The sequence below is a fragment of the Mesocricetus auratus genome, unplaced genomic scaffold (genome assembly GCF_017639785.1).
Source record: "Mesocricetus auratus isolate SY011 unplaced genomic scaffold, BCM_Maur_2.0 Super-Scaffold_100007, whole genome shotgun sequence".
NCBI lineage: Eukaryota > Metazoa > Chordata > Mammalia > Rodentia > Cricetidae > Mesocricetus > Mesocricetus auratus.
The window spans coordinates 12811659-12835648 of NW_024429191.1; the positions used below are offsets into that span (position 1 = coordinate 12811659).

The 23990-nt window shown below is 40.7% G+C and overlaps 1 protein-coding gene across 6 annotated transcripts in view; it reads left to right on the forward strand.

Annotated features, from left to right (window-relative positions):
- Ubtd2 (ubiquitin domain containing 2) overlaps nucleotides 1-23990 on the forward strand; it is a 48207-nt gene that overhangs the window by 15280 nt on the left and 8937 nt on the right. For 5 of the 6 annotated variants that reach the window (XM_005086997.4, XM_040748423.1, XM_040748424.1 and 2 more), the window contains one exon: nucleotides 17882-18118. In XM_005086997.4, coding sequence (XP_005087054.1) covers nucleotides 17882-18118 — 237 coding nt within the window. Of the gene's footprint in view, nucleotides 1-5344; nucleotides 5391-17881; nucleotides 18119-23990 lie in introns of all 6 variants that reach the window. The other variant, XM_040748425.1, reaches the window with a different exon arrangement.

Below are 23990 nucleotides of genomic sequence, written 5' to 3' on the forward strand. Positions count from 1 at the left end.
ATGTTTATCTTAGGAAACAGAATTTTCTTCCTTAGTGGGCTCAGTACAAGCCATTAACATGTTCTTGGTAATTGGCATAAAATGTTTGGGCAGCAGTTTGTGGTTATGTCATTTCTAGTTTCCTGTCCCATCTTTAGCATCAGTTGCTACCTTTAAAACTTGATAGAGCTCTGAGACCCTGCAGATGAATTGATAATGCAGGTTTACTTGAGGAGGGTGAATAGAAGTTACTTGAGTCTGTGGAACATTCATTCTTGTAGTAACTGTAACTATGAAACAGAATATAACAAACTAGACCTTTGAAACTCAGTTCGATTAAGTCAATCTTATTTAGCTGTATGGTTTGAAAATTCTTAAAATTTGGGCTGGAGAGGTGACTCAGTGACTAAAAGCACTGGCTGTTCCTCCAGAGGTCCTGAGTTCAATTCCCAGCAGCCATATGGTGGCTCACAATGATGTATAGTGGGATTTGATACCCTCTCCTCACATAAAGTTGTGCATGCAGATAGAGCACTCATACATACAATAACTAAATCTTTTTTTAAATCTTAAAATTTAATGGGGCTGTTGGGAGTGTGGCTCAGTCAGTAATGTGCTTTCCTTGTAAGCATAAGGATCTAGATTCAATTCCAAAATGTATCAAAATACTGTCCATGTGGTGCTGTCTTACAATCCTAGCTGGAGAGATGGAACTGGGAGGACCCCGGGGGCTTGATGTGCTACCCAGTTTAACCTAGTTGGTCAGCTCCAGAGTAAGAGATGAAGTCAGAGAAGAGGAACATGTTCCTGAGGAAGACAACTAAGGTTGTCCTCCAGCCCGTACACAAATGTGCACATGCATAGTCTAAAAAGTTTGATGGGCATTTATGTGTTGGGCACTATTGTAATAGTTTGAAAGCACTACTTCATGCTTATCTGTAATCTGTAATCTAGCACTCAAAAGGCTGAGCAGGAGGATTGCCAGCTTGAAATCAACAAAGATAGTATTGTGATTGAAGCTGTAATGTCCCTAGAGGTTCAAGTATTTGATTACCTGCTACCCATGTGGCGGTGTTGTTTTGAGGGTTTGTGGAGTCGTTTCTTGTGCTTGCTGTTTCTCTTCTGCTTCCTCCACCTTTTTCTTCTCTGAGACAGGGTTTCCACACTTCCTCAGGGTGACCTGGAACTCACTATGTAGCCCAGACTAGTCTCTGATTCACGGCAGTCCTCCTGCCTCAGTCTCCCAAGTGTTGGGTTTACAGGCATGAGCCACCAAAGCCAGACTGGTCTCTTGCACCTTCTTTTCTATGTTGTTATAAGCACTCTGCAAGCTCCAGCCTCCTGAACAGCCATATGTTCCTTCTCATGATGGATTGAGCAAACAAATCTCTTCTCTTTTAAGATGCTCTGTCAGGTATTTTGTCATAGTCACAAGAATAGTAACAATTATATTAAATACTTGTAATAATCCTATGAAATATGTCTTTATTTTTCTCACCCAGACCCAAGTACTTTATATCTTTAAATTTGTTCCCAAAGTTAATTATCCCTCAATAAGTTTTCTTTTTTTTTTCTCAGTTTTTTGTTGTTGCTGTTGTTGTTGTTGTTTTTGTTTTGATTTTGATTTTCAAAACAGGGTTTCTCTTTGTAGATCAGGCTGGCCTTGGACTCACAGAGATCTGCCTGCCTCTGCTTCCCAAGTGCTGGGCTTAAAGGTATGCGCCGCCACCACCTGGCATGTTCACTCTTTGTGTTTGTTTTTTTTGTTTTTTGTTTTTTTCAAGACATGGTTTCTCTGTGTAAGTGTCCTTTCATTTTTAAATGGAAGTTACAGTAATCATGGGATTTAGTAAGATGGTAATAACATTCTGCTTGGTAAGTATTCTCTGTTGGCTGTTACTTTTTCGAGAAAACCAAAAATTTGTGCCAAGCAACTACTTACTTGCCTATGATATAACAGCTAGAAAACTAAGGGGTATTCCTTTTGGAGCACCCTGCTTTATTCCTGAAGAGCTTAGGGTGGTTCAGAGAAGGTAGGCTCAGCACTTTTCAGGGTAAAACATGAGTTCTCATATCACTCTCTGTATTTCAGTCTACAACTAAGGGATTATTGGAAGGTCACTGGTCATCTTTTACAAAAGATTTATCTATTTATGTGTGTATGTGTGAGCCTGTATGAGTTTATGTGCAGGACTCTGTTAAGCCCAGAAAAGGGTGTTGGTTTTCTCCTTCTATCATGTGATTAATGGGAATCAAAGTCAGGTTGTTAGTCTTGGCAGCAAGTGACTTGCTGAACCATCTTAGAGCTCCTTATAACTGACTGTCCACTCATTTCCATGTATTTTCTCATTTTCCCCATGGCTTATTTTACCTATTGTTGTTGCTGTAGTTTAGAGTACTGTTTCAGTGTTAGTCCACAAGGACTCCTGTGTTAGGAGTTCGGTCCCAAGTTTGGTGGGACTTTTAAAAGGTAGGCTTTACTAGGAGGTCATTGTTAGGGGTTCTGTCCTAGACAGGCAATGTGATTTCCCAAACAAATTCTCTAAGTGAATTGTTAGGATTGCTGGCCCTGACTTGTTCTCTAACTTGTTTCCGGTGTGATCTCCTCTTTTATGTGCTCCTGTTTTTGACACTTAAACTGTGATACCAATGCTATGTTTTTTAATCTCCCAAATTGAGCTAAATAAACTTTTTTTTTTCTCTTGAGGCAGGATGTTATATATCCCAGGCTATCCTGAAACTCACTATGTAAACTAGACTTGCCTTGAACTTGTGGTGATCCTCTTGGCTCTGCCTCCTTAATTTACAGGCATTAGTTACCATTCCCTGGTAAATAAACATTTTATAAAGTTCATTTGCCCCAGGTGTTTTATTATGGTGACAATGGATTCATGTGATTTTGTTTTGAAAAGATTTTATCTATTTGTATGTGTATAGGTGTTTTTCTTCATGAATGTAAGTACCACATCTGTGCAGTGCCCTCAGAGGCCAGAAGAGAGCGTTGAATTCCCTGGAACGAGAGTTGCTGTGATTGTGGGCTGCCGTGTGAGTGCTGGGAGCTGAATCTCGGTCCTCTTGCAAGAACTTCAAGTGCTCTTAACTGCTGAGTTGTTGCTCTAGCCTCTGTATGTTTAATTTTTGTGTATACAAGTTCTCCAGTTTTCTTTCTGTTTTTGATTTCTTTTTTTCTTAAATGAGAGGTTTTTTTTTAATTTAAATTAGAAACAAGCTTGCTTCACACGTCAATCCCAGCTCCTTCACCCTCGCCTCCTCCCCTGCCCCTCACCAACCCCCCACCAGCCAATCCCCACTCCACTTAATAAAACACCTATCTTATTGTGATAGAATGTGCTAATATGTTTTTTTAGGTCTTGTCAGTTTATAGTATTTAGATTCTATTTTCTTATTGGTAAATACTGTTTCGATGTTTTATTAAAACATTATTAAGCTGGGTGCAGGTGGTGCACACCTTTAATCCCAGAACTCAGGAGCAGAGACAGGTAGGTAGATCTCTGTGAATTGGAGGCCAGCATGGTCTACAGAGTGAGTTCCAGTACAGTCAGAGCTACAGAGACTCTCCCCCACTACCCCCACCCCCACCCAAAAAAAAGAATTGAAACCTCCAGTCCTGTTGCAAAACTGTTTCTCCAGTAAGCAGATGCACTGGACTCATATCTGTAATCCTAAAAACTAGAGGTAGAGCAGAAGGATCATCACAAGTTTGAGGCCAGCCTGAGCTACCTAGGGAGACCATGTCTCAAAAAGCAAAGGAAAACAACATGAAACTATTTTTCCTTTCAAATGGATCAATATTTTTTACTTACCTCTTTTTTTTTTTTTTTTTTTTTTTTGGTTTTTACGAGACAGGGTTTCTCTGTATTGTTTTGGAGGCTGTCCTGGAACTCGCTCTGTAGACCAGGCTGGCCTCGAACTCACAGAGATCCACCTGCCTCTGCCTCCCGAGTGCTGGGGTTAAAGGCGTGCGCCACCAACGCCTGGCCCTTTACTTATCTTTAGTAAAATTTTGTCTTAAAGTCTTTTTATCTGCTATAAATGTAGGTGTTGTTTCTTTCATTTGACTACTTCGTGTTTTATATAGTTTCCATCTTCTGTTTTCATGTTTAAAGTATGCCTCTTGTGTCCACATTATAGGAAGGTTATGGCTATCTTGTATGTATAATTTGAATATTTTGTTTTTTGAAACAGAGTTTCTCTGTGTAGTCCTGGCTATCCTGGAACTTGCTCTGTATACCAGGCTGGCTTAGAACAGAGATCTGCCTGCCTCTGCCTCCTGAGTGCTGGGTTTAGAGGTGTGCCCTACCACCACCTGGTGGTATGATTTGAAATTTTTAATACTTGTATTTCTTGTAATTACAGTTCCTCGTGTTGTGGTAATCCCCAACCATAAAATTATTTTGTTGCTACTTCATAATTAATTTTGCTATTTTTATGAATAACAATATAAATATCCAATATACAGAATAATCTGATATTTGACCCCCACAAGGGATCAAGACACAGGTTGAGAACCACAGATTTATTTTGTCTTCTAGCCCCCTGATATTTTGTCCTTTCCTTGATCTGTTTTGTTGATGAAGCTTTCTACTGTTTCAAATTTGTTAGTTTTTCATTTCTCAAGTTTCAGTTTGTTTTTAAGCAGTAGTTTTTGAACTCAAGGTTTTTCAGTTCTCTGACCTTGGGACCCAATAGATAAATCCTCAGTTTATATGACCAGGGAGCAGGGCATACCTCCACCACCATTCTGAGAGTAGAAAATTAATTACAAGTGGATTTGGGCCTACTGAGCAAATATTGTGACATTTTAAAAGTTACCTTATCTGCAGTAACTGATGAAACCTGCGTATTAGATCCTAATCCTACTAAGGTCAGGGATGGAAGGGACAGAGTCTGAATGAGGGCAGGTAGTACTATATCATCCAAGCAGAAAACATCACAGAGGGAGGTAGATGGAGGTGAAATAGTGAGTGGTATTGTTAGGATTTACAGATCTTAAAGATAAAACTATGGAGTGTTACAGTTAAAAGTCCAAAGTGGAGGGAAAGGGGGTGGGGCAGGTAGAGAGGAAGTGAGGTAGAAATGAAGGGGAAGGACGGGTTGTGGAGAGCAAGAATAGTAGAGTACATAGTAGTATGGGCACAGAAACAAAATACTCATAAAACTTAAGCAATATAAAATGAAGCCAAAACCACTTAGAGACATTTATAAAGGGTTGCAGGTTTTAAAACATTTCAGGAGGTGAAATAATAGTATATAAAAGTGTATCATAGCATTTGCCACTAGTTCTTCCATGGTGGGATGGATGATTTTAATCTCTTTTCTCCCTCCCTGTTAATGCTCCATTCAGGGAACTGTGCTGATGGAGGAAGCGCGATTTGCAGTCCCAGTTCAAGGTCAGACTCCTTTTGTGGATTTCCAGTGTCCCAGTGGAGTTCAAGTACCTTTTGGTTTGAGTTTGTGCTAGGTCGCCAGTAGGTGTCAGCCCTTCCTTGCGTTTTCCCCAGCCTCAGCATGACTTGTTTTTTTTGGGGGGAGGGGTATTTCCCACCCTCTTATTATTCAATACATGCTAGATGGTCACACTTCTCTTGCCTGGGATCTGAGACTAAGGTGCTGATGCAGATACACCAGTGGTGCCTTCTGGGCTGAACGTGTTCATCTTGTTAGGGATGTCTGTTGGCATCTGTCTCCATACAGTTAAAGATCAGGCCAGTTCATGTGTGGTAATTGGGTGGTTCTGGGACACCAGAAACCAGTAAGTCTTCCATTCTTTTTCTCTCATTTAATAAAAGGCTCTGGGTTACTATTGAGCTATAACCTTTAAAATTCTGGTAATTTAGAACTACCTTATACTTTAATTCCTACTTTCTTTGAGCCTTAATACCAGTCAGAGATAGGAGCTTACAACTTTGATCTTTGCTGAGTGTCTGTACAGTTCGGGTGTGCACTGTGTTTGGCCTTTTAGAGTCCCACATAGAGGTTTAGTTTTGCTGGATAGTTAATTTGGTTTTGTTGTTGCTGTGTTTTGTTTTTATTGTTTGAAGACAGTCTGGTTTGTGCAAGCCTCAAACTCAGTGCCATCCTGCCTCACACAGTTGAATGCAGAGATTACAGGTGTACACCACCATACCATGCCTGGCAACAGACTTCTTATTTGACCTAAATGCTTCACTGTCTCCAACAGGTGCAGTGTTAAACAACTTGCATTTTTATTTCTAAACCTAAGACTTCACACGTGTGAGGCAAGTGTTCTATCACTGAGTTGTACTTTTAGCTTCTGCTTATTTTTGACAAATGTCTCTAGAGAAAAAGCTGCTCACATAGGAGAGATCTCAGGAAAGACACAAAAGAAACTTCATGGGTGGCATTTTCCAAAGAACTTCCAGATAGGTTAAATAATGCCAATTCTGCAAGTAGTACCTATAGAGGAGTCCAGTCTGTTTCACACCTATTACCACAGTCTCTATGCAGTGAGTGAGAAAAGGCAGTCAAGGGCATGAGCCAAGTGCCACTATGCCCACTGACCCAGCTGCTCTGATAAGAAAGAAGAAATGTGGTGGTGCAAGCCTCTCTGACTGATCTGCTAGTACTGAAGTTTGTTTTTACAGTTTTGCCAGTGTCTTCATTGCATTTATGGAGCAGGAGATTTCTGGAAGTCCTTTTGTTTTCCTGATATCATTTATTGTGCTCTAAGGAGATTTAGATGCGGATTTATTTTTATTTTATGATGATGAGTGTTTGTCTGCATGTATGTTAGGTGTGGTCCAGTGCCCAGGGAGAACAGAAGAGGGAGTCAGATCCTCTGGAACTGGAGTTACAGGTGACTCAGCAGTTGTAAGCTGCCGAAGTAACTGCCAAACTGGAGTCCTTCTCGAGACTAGTCAGTGCTCTTGCCTGTGCCTCACCGCCTCTGTAGTCTCTAAATGATGATTTAAAACACCTTGTATATGTGCTTACATCATTAACTACTTACTATGCTCTGCACTCATTTGTGGAGCCGTGCATCTGTTGTTTTCCTTCAGTTAGTGTTTGTAGTGGTGTAGTAAGTCATCTCAGCTTCCGTATGTCTGGCATGGTTATTTTCTCTGTGAATCTGTGTTTATGAGGTATTATCTATGGTTGTAACATTTGTCTTGTTGATATAATGCTACTCTTAGAAATTGAGTTGGGAAGGTTTCTTGCTTGTTTTCTGAAAGTGACTGTGGGGAATTGGCATAATTTTTTTCTTACAAAGAGATAAAGTCTACATAGAAATATCTATAATTGTATATCTGTATGCCTACAAATACTTATTTGTTTATTTTATTTTAAATGTATGAGTGTTCTGCATGCATGTCAGAGAGAGAGCTTCAGATCCCACTATAGATGGTTGTAAGCCACCATATGGTTGCTGGGAATTGAACTAAGTACCACTGGAAGAGCAGCCAGTACTCTTAATCACTGAACTACTTCTCCAGCTCATCCATAAATATTTAGTATTAAGAATTTAATCTGGATGTGGTAGCTCATTCAGGCCTGTAATCCAAGCACTTGAGAGACTGAGGCAGAAGAATTGCCTTGATCAAGGATAGCCTAAGCTTTGTAGTGAGTTCTAGACCAGCCCAAACTACAATTTGATACCTCTCTCAAAGAAGAAAATTTGAGAAAGGACTAGCAAGGTAGTTTAGTTCGTAAAGTGCTTCTGTGTAAGCATGAGGGCCTGCATTCACAGTCCCAGCACTCATGTAAAAAGGCAGGCATTCAGTACACATCTGTAATCCCATTGCTGGGGAGGCAGAGAGAGAGAGAGAGATGTCAAACTCACTAAACAGCTAACTTAGCTGTGTCATTGAACTCCAGATTTAGTGTGAGATCCTATCTCAAAAAAAAAAAATAACCTAAGAAAGTCATACAGTGTCCACCTCTGGCTTACACACACACACACACACACACACACACACACACACACACACACACACACACACACACACACACACACACACACGGGAATGTAGGGCCTGCTAGGAAGTAAACCAAGGGCCGCTTGCATAGTGCTGAGGACAGGACTGAAGGCTTTGGTGCTAATGCCAGGGAAGTACTTTAGCACTAAATTAAACCTACCTAAGTAAAGATGATTCCTTGTTATTGATACTTCCATTTCTGTCGGGTCTGTACTGGCAGTTTTTGTCTTGGTCAGCCCAGCAGTATGTTGACTCTATAAATATTTTCATGAAGGCAAATGTTCTACCTCTGAGTTATATACCTAGCCTTTGGCTCTATTACTAATTTGACAATGTTTGGGGAGACACACCTACAGTTTTGGTCTATTGTATTTTCCTTTAACCTGTGGTTTATAATGTATTTGGAGCTTTTCCAGGTAACTTTTTTTTTTTGGAGACAGGATCTCATGTAGACAAGACTGGCCTTGAACTTGATATGTACCCAAGGCTGGCCTTGAACTCCTGATTGTTCTGCCTTTGCTTCCCAAATGCTGGGGCTGTAGGTGTATGCCCAGTTCCAGATATTGTCATTACCAACGTCTAACAATTCTGTTTTGACTGTAGAACATGTATGTTGGGTGGCTTAGTGTTTGACTTAGGGAGGGACCTGTGTTGGTGAGTCTTTGCCCATGTGATAGGAACTTAGGTTCTGTTGAACATGGTGGTACACATGCTTATAATCCCAGCACTTGGGAAGTAGAGACAGGAGGAGGATCTGGAATTCAAGGTCATCCTCTCCTGCACAGTGAATTTGAAGCCAGCATGGGCTGCATGAGACCTTGCCTGTCTCAATAAACAAAAATCCCCAAGACTCATAACCAAAAAGAACTCTTGTTTTTTTTGTTTTGTTTTGTTTTGTTTTTGTTTTTTTCGAGACAGGGTTTCTCTGTATTGTTTTGGAGGCTGGCCTCGAACTCACAGAGATTCGCCTGCCTCTGCCTCCCGAGTACTGGGATTAAAGATGTGTGCCACCAACGCCCGGCTGAACTCTTGTAGTTGTGTGGACTGCTCCATCATGTTGGTTGCTAATGTCCCTATGTGACTGATTGAGAATGCTAAGGTCTCTAAGTGTGACTGTGGAATGATCTGCTCCTACTTTAGGTCTGCTGGCTTTTCCATGCTAGGTAGTGTGTTTATGACTGCTTGTGTTCTTGATGAGTAGACTCAGCATTTATCTCTGGAGTTCTCCCTTGCTTAGGATCCACTTCAGCTATTAATATAACCACTTACACCCTTTTTACCCTAGTGTTTGCATTCTGTCCTTTTACTTTTAGCCTTTGTGTCAGCATATTTACAGGAGATTCTTATAGACAGTGTGCAGTATCACAGATTATTTCATTCTTACTGGTTTCTTTAAGCTATAAACATTTCTTGCATTGATTCCTCTTCCCTTCTCCAGTTTTTAAAAAATGTACAGTTAATCATCATTTAGTGGGGGGGGTGCACGCACACACGCGCCACCATGGTGCACTTGTAGAGGTCAGAGGACTTCTTGCATGTCAATAGGCAAGTTCTGAGCATAAAATTCTACATGTCTTAGAAGCAGTAAGTTTACCTTGCCTACATGGCAGTACCAAGTTCTCTCATAGTGGGCCTAGATTCTGCAGCTGTCGGCTTCTGTAAATTGTGGGTAAGCAGAGGCATTTCCCTTTGAATAGGACTGCTCCAGACAGTGTCTTGAGGAATTTATTGATGTCAGTGTGGCCATCCTTGTTGGAACTGATGTTTTGGACAAGGTCACAGATGCAGTGATACGTAATGCCAGTGTTCACATGAGAGCTGAGTATCTCCCAAGACTCCCCAAATTCATCCAGTGAGATGAACCCTGGATGATTGCTGTCTTTGATTCAAAAAGTAACCCAGATTAATTGGTTTTTATAGTATGTCATCCCCTAACTTGGTTGTATATTCTCCTGAGTCAGTGGTTCTGTGGTCGAGTTCTTCAGCCAGGACTTATGTTGTTGCGTGTCTGTCGAGTTGTTCACTAGCTGTAACCTTAGCATCCACCGTAGCAGTTTCAAAGGCAGTAGACTCCACAGTGGCTGCCTGCTCAAACATGGTGTGATCAAATTAGTTTTCTCCTCTTAAATACCAAAAGGTCTGAGCAATGAGCAGATAACTTCCCTTGAAGCTCTCAGCTAATTACTCTTCCTTGCTAATCCTTTGCCACAGTGTGGAGATTGCCTTGCTAGTTTGATGCTACTTCATGATCTATGCTGACCCCAGTTTGATGTAGGTTCTTCTGTTACTGACAACAGTAACTGGAGGCAGAAAAGATGGCTAATACCTTGTGGTTGTGGCAGAATGCGTAACTTGGTTCAGGGGTTGCAGCTTGTATTGACTAGCAACTGTTCCATCACCTTAGGCCTAAAGCAACAGCCTTCTCAAATAGTGTTGGCCTGAACAATTTCTATGGCCATGAGATCATTCCACAGGATGTCTATACCTGTCTGCACTCCTCCGAGTGTTCAGTAGCTCTCTACCATCAATGTCTGTTTTTGAGGCCAAGGGCAAAGGCTTCCTGATCACTAAGAAACTGGCTTACTGCTGACAGTGCACTTGCTGTAGTTCCAGGGAACATCACATCTGCCAGGACAGCACCTCCAGTCAAAGGAGTACTGTAGTGGATACTGAAGGCTGCTACTTTCTGGACTTGTCATGGGTGAGATGAAAAGGCAAAAGGGACAGAGTGGTGTTGGGGAAGAGGACTAGGAGAGTGTCCAGCAGGTTGTCAGGTGGACATTTCCCTCACCTGTTTTTCCATCTCATTTTACACCTCCTAGTACAGTGTTATGCTGGTCTAGTTTACCAAAAGCTTTCAGGTCAGTTCTAGCAGATACTCCTTCAGGAAACAGGACTTTCTTATTAGCCAGCGGAAACCAACAAAGTAATCTTGAAGAGTTCTTTATGTTTATCTGATATTTATATATCTCTCCCCATATGCCATCATGGTGTCATTAAGATGGAACTCTGAAGTATAAAGGCAAAAAGAACCCCCCCCCGACTTTTTTTGTGTGTTTACTCAGTTTTTAATTAATTAATTAGGATTTTCAAGACAGGGTTTTTCTGTGGCTTTGGAGGCTGTCTTGGAACTAGTTCTTGTAGACCAGGCTGGTCAGAGATTTGCCTGCCTCGGCCTCCTGAGTGCTGGGATTAAAGGTGTGCACCACCACCACCTGGCTTGTTTGTTTGTTTGTTTGTTTGTTTGTTATGTATATATTGTTCTGTCTGCATGTATCCCTGCAGGCCAGAAGAGGGCACCAGATCTCATTACAGATGGTAATGAACCATCTGGGAATTGAACTCAGGACCTCTGGAAGAGCAGCCAGTGCCATCTCTCCAGCTCTTTGTTTGCTTGCTTGTTTGTTTTTCAAGACTTTCTCTGAGTAGCTCTGGCTGTCCTGGAACTTGGTCAGTAGACCAGACTAACCTCAAAGTCAAAGATGAACCTCAAAAATTTCTGTGTAAGCCTTGCCTTGAGCTATGAAGTCATCGTTGAATACATATGACTGCTCTGACTACTGGAGACCATTCTTATAGAATATAAAATTAAGTAATCCAGCTGACCATGTAGATATTCAAACATTGATGTCTATGCTTAAGAGGTCAAGACCTGGTTGGCAGCTATCCCAAGTGTTTCTCTGATCTCATAGCAAATGCTTGAAGTTATAGCCATCATGGAGCTGTGGTTTCAGCCTGCAGGCTTCACTCTGGCATTAAGTGGTCAGGAAGGAATGGAATGGGGCATTGTAACCCTGCATAATTGTCCTCTAAGGGTTCTTTCAACTGCACTTCTTCATTCAGTTAAGTCCTCCTCTGCTTTCTATGGGTGATCTTAAGTCTTAGGTACTATATTTTCCATTTCCAGGTTGTTTGTTTGTTTACTAAAACGGTCTCACCAGGTGGCCCCAAGCTTGTAGATTTGCCTGCCTCTGCCTCCTGAGTGCTATGATTTAAGGTGAGCACCACCACATCTGGACACATCTCTAGAATTTACATTTGTTTATTGATGATTGTTTGTTTCTCTTCTAAGAACTTCTCTTGTACTAGGCATGATGACATGTGCCTGTATTCCTACTACTTAGGAAGTTGATTCAGGAGGGTGGTGAGTTCAAGATGGTCTGACCTGTGTAGTGAGACCTTTCTCAACCAAAAGAAAGGAGGTAAAAAGGGAAAGGCTTTTTTATTTCAGCTTGTCTTTAATCTCATGAAACATGATTGTAACTTTTAAAGTCTTTGACTATTTCAACATCTGGGCCATCTCAACTTTTTATTTGTTTATCGTCTTTTCTCTTGAAAATTGGTCACATACTTTTGTGTTGAGTAATCCTTGATTGTTTCTGAACATCTTGAACATTTGAGAGTCTAGGTCTTTATTAAATTTCCTGAAGAATATTAGTTTGCTTTGCTTTGTTTCATAGTTTTATCCCTCAACCTGGTTTCTTCAGACTGAGTTGTTTCTGTTAGTGGTGCTGATGTTGATTTGCTTTTCAGTTTGTTAGGCTTAATGGTGGCACATCCTGGTGACTGCTAGTTTGTTTATATCAGAGCCATTACTGTGCTGTTTTATAGCCAGTGCACAAGCAGGTCATTATAGGTGAAGTGGAGATTTGGCTTATCTCAAATGCAGAATTTTAGGTTATTCTCCAGTTGTTTGTACTGTGGAGTACTGTTGTCTATCTGTCCATCTATTCCTCTGCCCTCTCCTAAAGGCCATTGTTCTCTACCTTTTAACTGGAAAGAGATTCCTCTCAGCTGTTTTACAACATTACCCCATACTTCCATGTTACCTTTTAAGATAACAGGACAAAAGAAGGTACAAAAAGGATAGAGAAGAAATAACTTCACTTTCTTCATGTTGTATTACTTTTCCTGGTTGCTTTGTCTCAAAACCAGGTTTTCTCACTTAAGTTTTTGGTAACCATCCTTCCACTGCTCCCTGCCCAGTGTAGGTGTGATATGTGTACTTGCCTGAGTCAGGGTGCAGTGTATATGAGGCCAGAGGTTGACATCAGAATGTTTTCCTCAGCCACTTCATCTTATTTTAAGATAAGGTCTCTGGCTGGGGATGTGGTTCATTTGGAAGAGCACTTAACTATCATTCACAAAACCCTGGGTTTAATTCCCAGCACTTTCTAAACCATTCATAGTGGTGGACACTTGTAATCCCAGCATTCAGGAGATATGGCGGGAAAATCAGAAGTTATGGTTGTCTTTAACTACATATCAAGTTAGAGGCCTGCCTGGGCTACATGAGACCATGTCTTGAAAATAGAAAAGATGGACTCTCACTGAGTCTGGAGCACTCTGTTACTGCCAAGCTGGCTTTCAGGGAGCCCCTGGATTCTATTTTAGCCCTCCAAGAATTAGGATTACAGAGGCATGCCCCAGACTCTTAATATGGGTGCTGGGGATCCAAATTTAGGCCTCACTCTTGCTCTAAGCCTTCTTGCCAGCCCCTCATTTCTGTTTCTGAGAATTCCTTTTCCAACTACCCTACCAGAAGCTAGATCCCTTTATAGTTTAGTACATCTCACTGCATTTCCATACTAAAGCTGCCATACGTCAAATCTGAGAGAGAAAAAAATATTTTAAAATGGAAGAATAACTACCTCAGTGAGGGTGCTTCTTTAGGTTTGTCTCCAGTCTGCCACTATGATCAGCTTTTCGGAACCCTCAGTTAATTGTGTTTTGCATTTTGTCCCATATTTATGTTACATTCAGTGAGAAAGATGGACTTCAGTGCTCTTACATTTTGGCCTATACCAGATGTCCAAGAATATTTTAAGAGTAAGAACTGGAAGAAAGAAAAAGTAATCATGCAGTTTACTAAGTGAAATTAAGCACCCTTTGAAGTAGCTCTTTGTTCTAAATAAACTCCATCCCACAAGAGTGTTTCCTACAGGTCCCTTCTGTTGCTGGTCTTTTACTCTTGGGCCTGTTAGTTTTACTGCTCATTGGACAAGAGAATATGTAGGAGATTATACATGAACCTTAAAGCCATATGTAAATAGAAACTTGAAACTGCATAGAGGCTAAGCTGCCTGGCCTGTTGAAAGTTGAGCTATTATTATCTGTGTTGTCCATCCGTCATCTCTTCCCTCCCCTTGTTTTTGTAGTATGAATTCTGATACCTTTTTGCTGAACAGTTGTGTTTTCGTTCTCTCTCCCTACATATTGCATGCAGTCAGAGGAGACGAAGCTGCTCCTTCAGCACTGGACTTACAAGTTGCTTTAGCTCACAGATCTGTCAAGTCACCTTAGCTAAAGAACCAGTTCACTGCTCCCGCAGAGCACCGAAATGGGAACACATTTCAGCTCAGGCTTTTGCCACTTTATAACCAGGGTCACCCTTGTTCCAATCCAATAACAGACTCTTTGTTTTTATCTGAGCTGTAATTTCAGTGGCTTTTACTTTCTGTCACCATCCTTTTATGAGACTAGTCATATATTCTCTAGAATATAGAGGATTTCAAATTTTCCTTTTACATTTTTATCACTTTATTCTCTCTCTCTCTCTCTCTCTCTCTGTGTGTGTGTGTGTGTGTGTGTGTGTGTGTGTGTGTATTTTTGTCACTTTTGTCAATGTAGTGTCTGTTCTTGCGCTTAGTACAAATATGAGGAGCAAAAATAATGATACCTCACATAGGTAAGGAAAGTAATTCACATATGTAGAGGCTGTTTTTATTTTTCTATTGGCTTTCTGAATTTGAGAGCTTTTTTTGTTTTGTTTTGATTGAGACAGGGTTTCTCAATGTCACCCTGGCTGTTCTGGAACTTGCTCTGTAGGATAGGGTGGCCTCACCTGCCTCATCTTCCCAAGTGCTGGGATTAAAGGTGTGAATGACCACACCCCATGCCTGGATAGAATTTCCTTTTTGGAATGGGGTCTTGCTGTGTTGCTTAGGCTAAACTCAAATTTGCCATCCTCCTACCTCATCCTCCTGAGTGACTGGAATTGTTTGTGGGTGCCACCATACCCAGTTGGAGATCCTTTTTGAGTTGTTCATATTATATAGTGAGAGTGTAGAAGTTTTGTTAATTATCTCACAATGGTAAGAAACTACACCAAGTTACATGTTTAGAATATTTAAAATATACAAGAGCCTAGAACTGTTCAAGTCAACCTGAAGCATTATTCAACTAGATGGCCCAGAATCTACTTCCTTGTGCCCTGCTTGTCACTTCCTGCTCAATGACTGAGTGTTGAGCATAGATTTCCTACACATGTAGAGGATAACATAGCTGAAAATGCAGTCTACCTTTGCATTTCGCCTTGGTGGAACCAGTGGTCAGTCATGGTTATTGGACATGTTTCAGGCATCTTTTTGAGAATGGAGGTTTAGCTTTACTTGTCAGTATTATTTGGAATATGTTGTGGAAAGCCATCACTACAAATTGAAGTGTTCACATTTGAATCAAACCTTATAGACACAGGTATAGTGTTACCCTGAGTAGGCAGTACCTATTTGTTGATTACATAAGGAGACTTGGATTCTGTTTCCAGTTATGCTACTAAATGGATGTGTTCCCTGCTCTGTTATTCCCATGCTTTTAGAAGTTGCCTGCTTTACGTTTCATTTAGACAATTAAGGGGGCCAAAACATCATCACATGTCAGTACTGAAGGTTTTATGTGATAAAAGACTAAAGAGACCTAAGATGTTTGACCTTGAGATCAATGGTCAGACCTAGTAAAAAGAATTTATTTCAATTCAGATGTCAAACCAAGTGCACTTTACCATATTAGTTAGCCCTATCATATAAGAATGCAGCCTGGGAAAAAAGAGAGATTTCCCAGGGGTTAAGAGTCATTTTATCTTGTATTATGCATAGCCCAGGCCAGTAAGGGGGTCATTAACTTCATGCATTCTCTAGAACCATTTTAGATTCTTTTAAATTGATATTCTTCCTGAAATTAAGTATGGAACAGTGAAATTTGATTCATGCCTTCTCTGCTTCCCACCTGCACTGTCATTTATTACCCACCCACTCTTTCCCAACATTCTTTATCTTTTCATCATGGTTTAATTTCCTTTTTACTTCTGTCTATTAAGCTTTTTTATGCCTGTCATTATATAACGTACAGACAGACCCATAGGTGAGAAGGCAGTATAGGTCCATATGACCCATAGAAAATAGTCAGTAATCTTGTATGCTGTGGAAGTGTCTGGATACAGAGGTGCCTGAGACTTATGAAGCATTCTCTAAGGAAGTGCATGGCAAAGGGTGTGTACTCTTGTCCTTTTCCTCTTCTCGGGGCTGGCACTAGAATATGGCATTGCTGCTCTTTTTTGTTCTTTGTGGTTGAGAACTTATCCATTGACCCAGTATTACCTGTTTGATTCTTGGTTCCTCAAAAAAAAAAAAAGAAAGAAAAAAAGAAAAGATAAGGGGTTTCATCCCTCTGCACCACTTTTTTCCAAACTAGCTCTTGCTTGAGTTTCAGAGAAAGGCATTCTGAAGGGAGCCAGAGGAAGCATTCCTCCACTTAGTTTCTTTCTGGGTCAAGTGGTCTGGTTTGCCTTCCTTGGACACTGAAAAGTAAGTAGCCTTTTGACGTTTTGGATTTGCTCAGTTCTAACTTCCTGGCTTCCTATGTCCAAAGATCCTAAGATTCAAACTATTTCACACAATTTACTTTCCCTTGTGTCTCTGCTGCAGCATCTGCCACTCATATTCTGCCCTTGTTAGTTTGATGAAACACTGTGCTTCTTAGCTTCTGGTATGTGTGTGCCTGGGTACATATTTTAATGAACAAAATGGAACTTTTATTCAGAAAATTCCCATATTTTTCTGAAGTTGTTTGTAGACCCATTGTAAACACCTCTTACCAGAATGGCGCATTTGTTACAGTTACATTTTGTTGTTGTTGTTTAGGAGGTTTTTGTTTGTTTTTTGAGACATGATATCTCTTTGTAGTCTTGGCTATTCTGTAGACCAGGCTGGCCTCAAACAGAGATTTACCAGTGTTTGCCTCCCAAGTGCTGAGATTACAGACATGTACTACCACTCTCAGTTTGCAGTTATAGCCCTGCTTGTAGGGGTTGGGGGTTTCAATATGCTTGTGTGTATGCATGTTTATGGAGGTGGTAGTACGCATGTGTGCTTGTGGAGGCCAAAGGTCAGTCTCTGGAACCATCCATCTTGTTTTTCTGGGCTAGGTATCTGGTTATTTTAGAACTCACCAAGTAGGCTAGGATAACTGGCCAGTAAACCCCAAGGATTTGCTTGTCTCTGTGGAATTACAAATGTGTGCCCACATCCGCTGAGATATGTTCCTAACCCACAGTTTAATTCTTTGTCTTTGTGTATGTGAAGGCAGAGGTCACTGTTGGTGTCTTACTCAGTTACTCTTCACTTGATTTTTTTTGATAAGGGATCTCATATGGAGTGAACTGCTTTGTCTAGACTAGCTAGCCAAATGTGCTCCAGGAATCTGCCTGTCTCTGTCTTCTTCTTGAACCACAGGTAGTTTACTGACTAAACCACCTCCCTAGCTCCCTATAATTATTTTTAATCATCCTTTGGAAATATACTGAATGGAAAAGAGCTATTATTGACTTACTGAAATTATGCAGTATGGAATGGTGGCTCATGCCTGTAATCCTAGCATTTGGAAGACCGAAGCAGGAAGATTGCTATGAGTTAGAAGCTAGCCAAGGTTACATTGTACAACCAGTCTCAAGAAAAAAAATGCAGAAAAAAATTTTTGCATCTAGCTATCTCCATTTGCTCTAGATTTTTGATTGGTTAATAGAATTTCAACCAGAAATCAGCAAATAGGCAGACATCTAGCTGTACTTGTTGCAAAAGAATCTAAAACAGGAATATAGCCTCGTAACTTTTCTTACAGAAAATAGGGATTTTTTTATGAGTATTGATGTCAGCCTTTTCTCTTTACAGTTGCTCTAGGTCGTAACCAGCCTTTGAAAAAGGAAAAACCAAAATGGAAAAGCGATTATCCCATGACAGATGGACAACTGCGCAGCAAGAGGGATGAATTTTGGGACACTGCACCAGCTTTTGAAGGCCGGAAAGAGATCTGGGATGCCTTGAAAGCTGCTGCCCACGCTTTTGAAAGCAATGATCATGAACTGGCGCAGGCAATCATTGACGGTGCAAACATAACACTACCACATGGTAGGTTTGGCATCCTGATGCAAAGGGGCACGGTCACTTTGTCTTCAGTAGCAGGGAACCACCTAGGCGGAAGCTTGTTTTCTTCTGCACATTATTTTAATTCTTTTTCATTATAGTAAAAAATAATGGTCCTTTTTTCTTCCTTTTATATTTTTCAGCTGGTGGTAGTTTGTGTCTTGATTCATTTTTATGTTTCTTATTCTCAGAAAAGAGAATATTTAACAAACTTTTTTGGTTTCTGTGTTGACTTAGTTTTCTGTAGACATAAGCCCTCTGTCTGTACAGTACATCCCTGCCCATCAGTAGTTGTTGCTGCTGCCTTAACTACTTTCCTGCTAGAGCTGGAGTTCTCAATTTAGGTTTTATAAGGTGCAGAGGCTTAATGGATGTCCCTTTGTCATCATGCTTTCCCATCATTTACTGTGAGCAGACCTAAACTTTGAAGTTCATTTTTTTTTTAAAGTTATTGTTTAAGGGAGAGGGGAGACCACAGGAGAGATATCTCAGTGGTTGCTTCTCTTGCAGAGAAACTGTGTTCCATTCCCAATCAACCATTTGGTGACTCACAAGTGTCTGTAACTCAAGCCCCAGGGAAATCTGATGCCTTCTGGCTTCTGCAGACACTGAATGTATGTGGTGCATATGCATACATTCATCCATGATAACATATGTTTAGGCAAACTCTCATTCATATAAAAATAAAATAAAAATCTCTTTTAAAACAGTTATTTATTTTTATTATCTGTGTATGGGTATTTTTGTCACATGGGTGCTGGGAAACAAACCTGTGTCCTCTGGAAGAACAGCAACAGCTCTTAACTGCTGAGCCACCTTTTCTGCCCCAACTTCAAATTTTTAAGGGTAGTTTTCCATGATTGTAGCCATGGGTCTTATAAGAAACCTTTCTTGCTTTAAGAAAGTGACTTAAGAACCATCATAATGTATATGTATCCAGGGACACATAGATGCTAGTCTTGCGCACATATCCTTGTATGGTCTCCTTGATTGAAATACTAAATATTTCATGCTGAGGTTTAGGTATTAGTTTTACATCTATACTATTTGTTCTCTTGCTTTATGTATTTGTGTTTTTCTCTTTAGCTTTATAAGATAGTATCTTTCTGGGTTGTGTCTTCTGGCCTGTGTAAGGGATAACCACCTACATTTACTGTTTTCTGTTCATTATGATGCCACTGTTGTTTTCCCCAATGTCTTTCTTACTTGTGTTCATTTATAGAGGAGCAATGCTTTAGTAATTTAATCATCTGCGGTGTGTCCTTTGACTTCTTGTCCAATGCAGAATGTTTTGCTCATGGACCTTGCCAACTTTCCAGATCCCCATTATACTCTAATTAGCTGTGCTTCTAAGAAACATTCTTGTTTTATGACTATCTGTTTTTATGTTCATAAATAAATTTGTGTTCAATAAATGTTAGTGATTTATTGAACACCCACTTTTCCCACACATGTAAAAATGATCACTCCTATATTTGAAGTATCTGAATAGAGTGCTATTTCAACGTGCCCACTTAGTGCCAGTTTGATGGCTAGTGCTTAAATTCTTTACTTCTTTCTCCATGGTTGTAGATTAGAAGATGGTGATGTGGTCTTCCATCTGCCCCTTCAGCTACACCATTATTGTGACAGAGAGTGAAGGTTCATTCTGCTTCCACAAACTTGTGTGACCTATTTCTGATGCTTACATTTATTTCCCAAGCAGAATCTGTTGTGTAGGCCTGCAGGTGTCTGTAAGGAGAGTCTTGTTTATATGGTTGTCTTAATTTAGAACCCCAGAACTTTGACTTCCTCATTTTATACTTAACATAGCTACCTATATTGAATTATGTTCTCCAAATTTTGGCTTAATTTAAAAGCTCATAGAGGCAGGAATCAACGAGAGGCTTAGCAGGTGAAGGTGTTTACCATCAAGCCTGATGACATGTGATTTCAATCCCAGGAACCAGCACAGTGGGAGGAAAGAGAACCAACTCTCTCAGGTTGTCTTCTGACATCCATATGTGCGTTGTGGCATGCACATACACAATAAATGTCATAAAGGCAAAGTATCTCTGTTTTCTTTACAGACACAGTCTATGCATATCCTATTGAGTGTAGACTCAAATCTCTATAAAGATTTAAATCTTATTTCTGCTAATCTATGCGAACGGTCAAGAAAAATAATGTTGCTATACCAGGTGTGGTGCTGCATGCCTTTAATCCCAGCACTCAAGAAGCAGAGGAAACCAGCAGACATCTAAAAGGCAAAAGGAGATTTCTGAGTTTGAGGCCAGCCTAGTCTACAGAGTTAGTTCCAGGAAATCCAGGGCTACACAGAGAAACCCTGTCTCAAAAAAAAACAGAAGAAAGGAAGTAAGGAAAAGAAAAGAAAGAAATGTTCTGCTTAAGCATGGAAGAACCACGCTGATGTCTGAGCATTCCTCTCTCAAATGAATTGTAATTACTTGTAGGTAATAATGTTTTGTCATTGGTACCTGAGTGTTTCCTTGTTTTTCTCTGAAACTTATCAGTGATATTTCTTGGTGTGCCTGTCAATTATGCTGTCATATAACCCTAATTTGCCATCAGTTATAATTCAGCTACTTAATTGGATGTTTTTAGACCTGCTCAGTGGTAGGTTTTGACATCAATGTGCTTCTTCTGTAGTAATTAAAGCTGTGTGACTTTAAACAAATCATTTCTAAAACCTTCAGTTCTCTGTCATATGTGGTAGACCGTGGTAACCATCTGCTGGCTGGGTTGTTGTATTGGCTCAGTGTGATGATATTTGTGAAGCATTTATTATAATGTCTGGTCTAACAAAGGCACTTAATAAACACTGAGGCTGGTAAGTTAATTTTTTTCATGATGTACTCTGGCACTGACATGTAAATTTCCTGTACCAGCCTTGACTTGCAGATCCTGACTCAGCTATATCCACTGTGGCCTGTTTGCTTTAGAGGACTCTGCTTTTGGCCAAATCCCTTCTTATAACCTCCCAGCCTTATAAGAACCCTTTCCCTATAATTTTTACAGCATTTTAAAAAATTAATTGCCTTAAATTCCTTTTTTTCTCTCATTTGCTGGGGTCCAGCCAGTATCAGTCGTAGGCTTCAAGAGCCTTCTATTCTAGCCTGATGTCTTTAAGGCTGTGTTCGGAACCAGCCTAACAGCCCTGGGTCTGACCCTGAGTGGGGGACCCAGGGCTGTTCTACATTAAGGAGACAGAGACATCTTGTCATTTCAGGAGAGCTCTCAGTCGACACTGGAGACCACATTTATTCAAGTATCCTCTTAAATACCTTTCCAAAAGCGGAAGTACTGGCAGAAGACATCTATTATCACTTCCTTTAACCCTGGAGATGGTCCTAGAATGCATGTACACAAGCCCTCAGACTTCTGCAATGGCTCATCTCTCCAATCTTCAGACACATCCCACTAGTTCCCAGGCCCATCCTACTAGCCCTCATGATGGGTTTGGGGCCTAGGTCTATTGTTACACAAACTAGAAACCATTCTCCACTGTGGCCAGAAGATCCAGAGGAAACCAGCAGACATCTAAAAGACAAAAGGAGATTAGAGCTCCTGGAATTGAGCTGAGACCTATATCCAAAATATCATATTTGGGCCCCCGACACTCATGGTTTGCTATTCTACGATTATATAAAAGTAATAAAAAACATGCTTTTTTTTAAAAGATAGTTGTAAGAAAAGTGGGTGGGTGTGTATATTGAACTTGGAAAAAAATCAGTAGCAATCTCCATTTTACTCATGAGAAAACTGAAGCAAGGAGAGTTTATGTCTTTACAGGTATAAATCACGGAACTGAGATTTGAATTAAGAGTAACAAAAGCATCTTTGATTTACACTCCGTGTGCAGTTTCAAATCTGTAAATTTGTTAAAGCTGTTACACAAGTCCTTTTCATGGATATTTTTACAATATTACATGTGTCTGGTAGATTCAGTATCTTGCATATCTCCTAAAACACTTTAAAACAATAGACTTATTAATGCTAAAGGGAAACGGTACATTTTCTTAATACACAAATGGGCAGGAAATCATATGCATAGGCCTTTCTGTTTCTCTGAGGTATCTCTGAAGGCCAATAAAAACAGGCCAGGATGCTGACCATAGTGGCACACATTTTTTAATCCCAGCACTCAGGAGGCAGAAGCAGGTGAATCTCTGTGAGTTCAAGGTCGGCTTAGTCTACATAGTTAGATCCAGGCCAGTCAAGGCTACATAGAAAGACCCTGTCTCAAAAAGAAAGGCGGTTAACAGCACTGGGTGTTCTTCCAGAGGACTGTGGTTCAATTTCTCAGCACCCACATGGTGTCTCACCATGTTTGTAATTTCAGATCAGGAGATTCCACACTCTTTTGACCTCTGTGGACACTGTATCCAAGTGGTACGCCAATATATGTATAGACAAAACACTCATACACATAAAATAAGAATGAATGATTTTTTCAAAGATTTATTTATTATATATACAGTGTTCTGCCTGCATGTTGTCTGCAGGCCAGAGGACAGCACCAGATCTTATTATAGATGATTGTGAGCCACCATGTAGTTGCTGGGAATTGAACTCGGGACCTTTGGAATAACAGGCAGTGCCCTTAGCCATTGAGCCATCTCTCCAGCCTCCTAGAATGAATAATTTTTTAAGGCAATCCAGAAGGACCAAGGAGATGTCTCAGTGAGCATGCCAGGCAAGCCTGATGGCCTGAGTGTGACCCTGGCACCCATGTAAAAGCTGGATATAGTGGCTCACATCTAGCCTGGAGTATATTTTGAAACAGCAGGAACAGGAGACCCTGCCTTCAACAAGGCAAGAACTGACTGCTGAAAGTTGTCCCCTGGCCCAGACACACACTCACAATTTTTTTTTATTAAAAATCGGGAAAAAAATTGAAGAAATGGGCAAGGGCCAGACATGACACATGCCTCTGTATTCCTGGGAGGCTGAAGCAAGAGGATCACTTGTTGAAGTCCAGCCTGAGCTCCATAGCAAGAACCTACCTTAAAAACATTTTTTTTGAGGAAACTTGGTTGCTTTAAAGGTTCTAAGGAATGGATGAATAACTATAGTACAGATAGTTATTTTTTTACACAGATGATTTTTGCTTGGCTGCTGTAATGTTTAGAAATGAAACAGGACCTTAATTAGGAGTCTTGATGCCTGATTAATCACAAATGTTACATCACTCTTCTTTCTATCCTCAAGGATACAAAGATGGCTTAGAGTTATAAAACATGAATGTGTCTGCTCCTACTCTTCTGCTGCTGTCACTCTTTTTCTTGAATTAGAGTGATAAAGTCTGAAAATAGCTGTGTGGGAGGTTGTTCCTAAGCCAGGAGGCTTGTCTCTGAAGAAAACCTCCCTTCCGTGTTGCTCTGGGCATGGGGCTGGGGGAATTGGGGTTTCTCACATCCCAAGGCGCAGCTCAACTGCCACTTGTCTAAGGCCTGCTAGGGTGTCAGTGGACACCAGACCCAAGTGCTTCTACCCTGCTCCTCTGCCCCCTTGAGGAAATGACATCCTGGAACTAAAAAGTGTCCTCTGCAGCAATTCAGCAGAGTGTTTGTTACACGGTGTTTAGCGCCGTTTGACTATCACATGACTCCAACGGCAGGTGTTTAACTAAGCCACTTTCACTTGCTGGCTAGGAAAGATGCTAAACCTGGTTCCTGTAGTTGCCACTGGCTGAGTCAGTGGATGACGGAGCTGCTAGGTCTTCTATAGCCAGGCTCCACGGATTCCCAGCAGTGTTTCCGGAGAGAAAACCCATCGTTTGTTAGCAGCCTTATGGTCCTAAAGACTGCTCCTAAGGGCTGCAGGTGGCCTTTTGACATTGTGATCCAGGTTAGTA